The sequence below is a fragment of the Morone saxatilis genome, unplaced genomic scaffold (genome assembly GCF_004916995.1).
Source record: "Morone saxatilis isolate NCDOM2014 unplaced genomic scaffold, NCSU_SB_2.0 Contig24, whole genome shotgun sequence".
Classification (NCBI taxonomy): domain Eukaryota; kingdom Metazoa; phylum Chordata; class Actinopteri; family Moronidae; genus Morone; species Morone saxatilis.
Window position 1 is genome coordinate 25,931,066 of NW_023339807.1, and position 2,320 is coordinate 25,933,385.

At 44.2% G+C, this 2,320-nt stretch overlaps 2 protein-coding genes across 2 annotated transcripts in view; both read left to right on the top strand.

Moving 5' to 3' along the window:
• The window catches only part of LOC118336472, a 744,338-nt gene that overhangs the window by 17,224 nt on the left and 724,794 nt on the right, over nt 1-2,320 (top strand). The gene's annotated exons all lie outside the window — the stretch shown is intronic.
• Nucleotides 1-2,320, top strand: part of cmtm7 (CKLF-like MARVEL transmembrane domain containing 7) — a 3,815-nt gene that overhangs the window by 841 nt on the left and 654 nt on the right. The window contains exons 2-3 of the mRNA XM_035673208.1: nt 228-404; nt 1,575-1,673. Of these exons, the coding sequence (XP_035529101.1) occupies nt 228-404; nt 1,575-1,673 (276 nt within the window). The remainder of the gene's footprint in view (nt 1-227; nt 405-1,574; nt 1,674-2,320) is intronic.

Below are 2,320 nucleotides of genomic sequence, written 5' to 3' on the forward strand. Positions count from 1 at the left end.
AATGTGGATTCATCCGCCGCTGAAAATAGTCCCCAACAAATGCTCTGTTTCCTCCGGTTGGTTTGATAAAAACTAGCCTCAGACTATATATTTAAGATTTACGTGTCCAGTGGGAACCAGTGAGCCGCAGACAGGAAGTAACGAGCGCTAACACGTTGTTTGATTATTTTACTGACAATAAGAGAATAATGGTTAAACGTGTCCCGCTGTGACTGCTTCCCTCCCAGCTCGCCCTCCTCATCGCCTTCCTGTGCGTCCACTGCGCTCGGGGTTGGCCCAGCTGGGCGGCCTTCCAGTACTTCGAGGTGGTGACGATGTGGTTCCTCATCGCCCTCGTCATCTTCTTCCTCATGCACCTGTTCAGGCTGCAGGGAAGGATGCCGTGCATCAACTGGCCGCTGACGGTGAGCAGCACGAAACATTTCCACATCTGTTTAACGAGCGTGTCAGCAAGTTCATCTCTTTACAGTCTCACTTCTGCTTTTCCACTTCTGTACAGCAGGTCTGACGGTTTGATTCTGTTACACAACGAGAACTTCCTTGATGTTCGATAGGGTTGAATAAGGAAGGAAGGAAGCGCGTGTATTAAATACAGAGTTGCAGGTTTTTGCTTCACTTCATTAGTTAGGTTTATATTAAAGAAGAAGTTTTTATTCATCTTTTTATAGGACAATAAAAGTTTCGTCTCAGCGACTCAACTGTGACCTGAGTTGAGTTTTGACTTAAAGTCAGACCATTTGGACGATACGGATATTGATATTCCAGCGTTTAAAGGGGATCTGTTCGGCTCTTCCTCAGTTTCTGTCATAAATATAATGCTGCAATGTGGAGTGATGATATTAAAGTGTCAGACTGTACATATAGACACAGGTGTATAATATTCTAATTTTATTGTCTAGTTTATTATATTTACTTGGATTTTGTTTGAGTTTTATCTTATTAAATGTATTTTACTCTTTGCACTACATTCCCCTGCGCTGCTGTGCCAACTTAAATTTCCCCAACAGAGGATCAATAAAGGAACATCTCATCTTTCTTTGTCACCTGTGATGTGAAAACATCAGATTTCCAAACAGTCGACAAAGTAAAAGTGTGCGTCCTGTCCTGCCAGTAGACAGTCCCGACGTCACGATACCAGAAATTCTGTAGTTGATATCAGTCTGAAAATGTCCCGATAACATTTGATTGCCAATACTATATGATTGTTGCTTCAGTGCATCCTTTACCTGAGCTACCTGAATGAACTGCTTCCTGCTGACTGTTTATTTCCGTCACCTTTTTGTGGATTATATTAATAAAATACTCTTATTTAGCTTTTTGTTGGTGGCGTGGTGTGCGGCTTCCCGTCGTCAAGGTTTTCAAAATGTTGGCATCGATTGGTACTGAAAGTATCGGTACTCGTGACATCCCTGGTAGACAGTAATAATGGACACTGACAGCATTGTGGGTAGGGTCCAGCTCTATAGAGCGGGGGGGTCGGATCACAAGACGTTACTACGAGCTGTTAACCGACTCTCAGTGTCTTTAAGAAACCCGCGTCTGTCACACTGAATCTATTCTGGTTTCTCCTTCAGGAGTTCTTCCATTACTCCGTCGGCACCATCCTCATCTTCATCGCCTCCATCGTCGCCGCTGTGAAGGCTGGAGGCGTCTCAGCGCTGGTGGCCGGATCGGTACGTAACCACACAGACGCTGGGGAACCTGGGTAGAACTCCAGAGGACTATAACCACCTCTGATTCTGGTTCAGCTGATGTCAGTCTCAAAACTAGACTGACGTAAAAGTAAAAAGAACAGGAAATGTAACTGTAGTCACAAAAGAAACTTCAAGGTGCAGTATGTAAGAATTCGTATGCATATCGCATCAGGAGGAGGAGGTTTTCAGCCCCGAGGTAATGGAGCCGAGAAAAGCAGCCGAACCGTGAGTTTAGAAGAATGAACTTTGACCACAAAGTGTAGTCCAGAAACACAGCAGGGGACAACAGCTGTGGGTAAAGTGTGTGCGTCCGGTGTAATTTCAGTCCAACTTTGTTCAGAGAAGTTTAAACAAAATGTTGAATGTCGAAAATTAGCTCAAATAAGTTCAATTTTAATTTAAAACCTTTTAGTTTTCAGTTCCTGATTCACTGATTGCAGTCTGTGGTTCCTGAAAGCAGCGGCAACAAAACCATTAAAGTCCCGTCCGGAGGAGGCTTCCCTCGGCCTTCCTGCTTCTGTCTCTCTAATTACACAGGAAGTCACTTAGACTTCTTCACTGATAACATTGTCTGAGCCAACACTGAAGTGGCCCTTTAACGTCCACTAGAGGCTGGCTCCATAAGG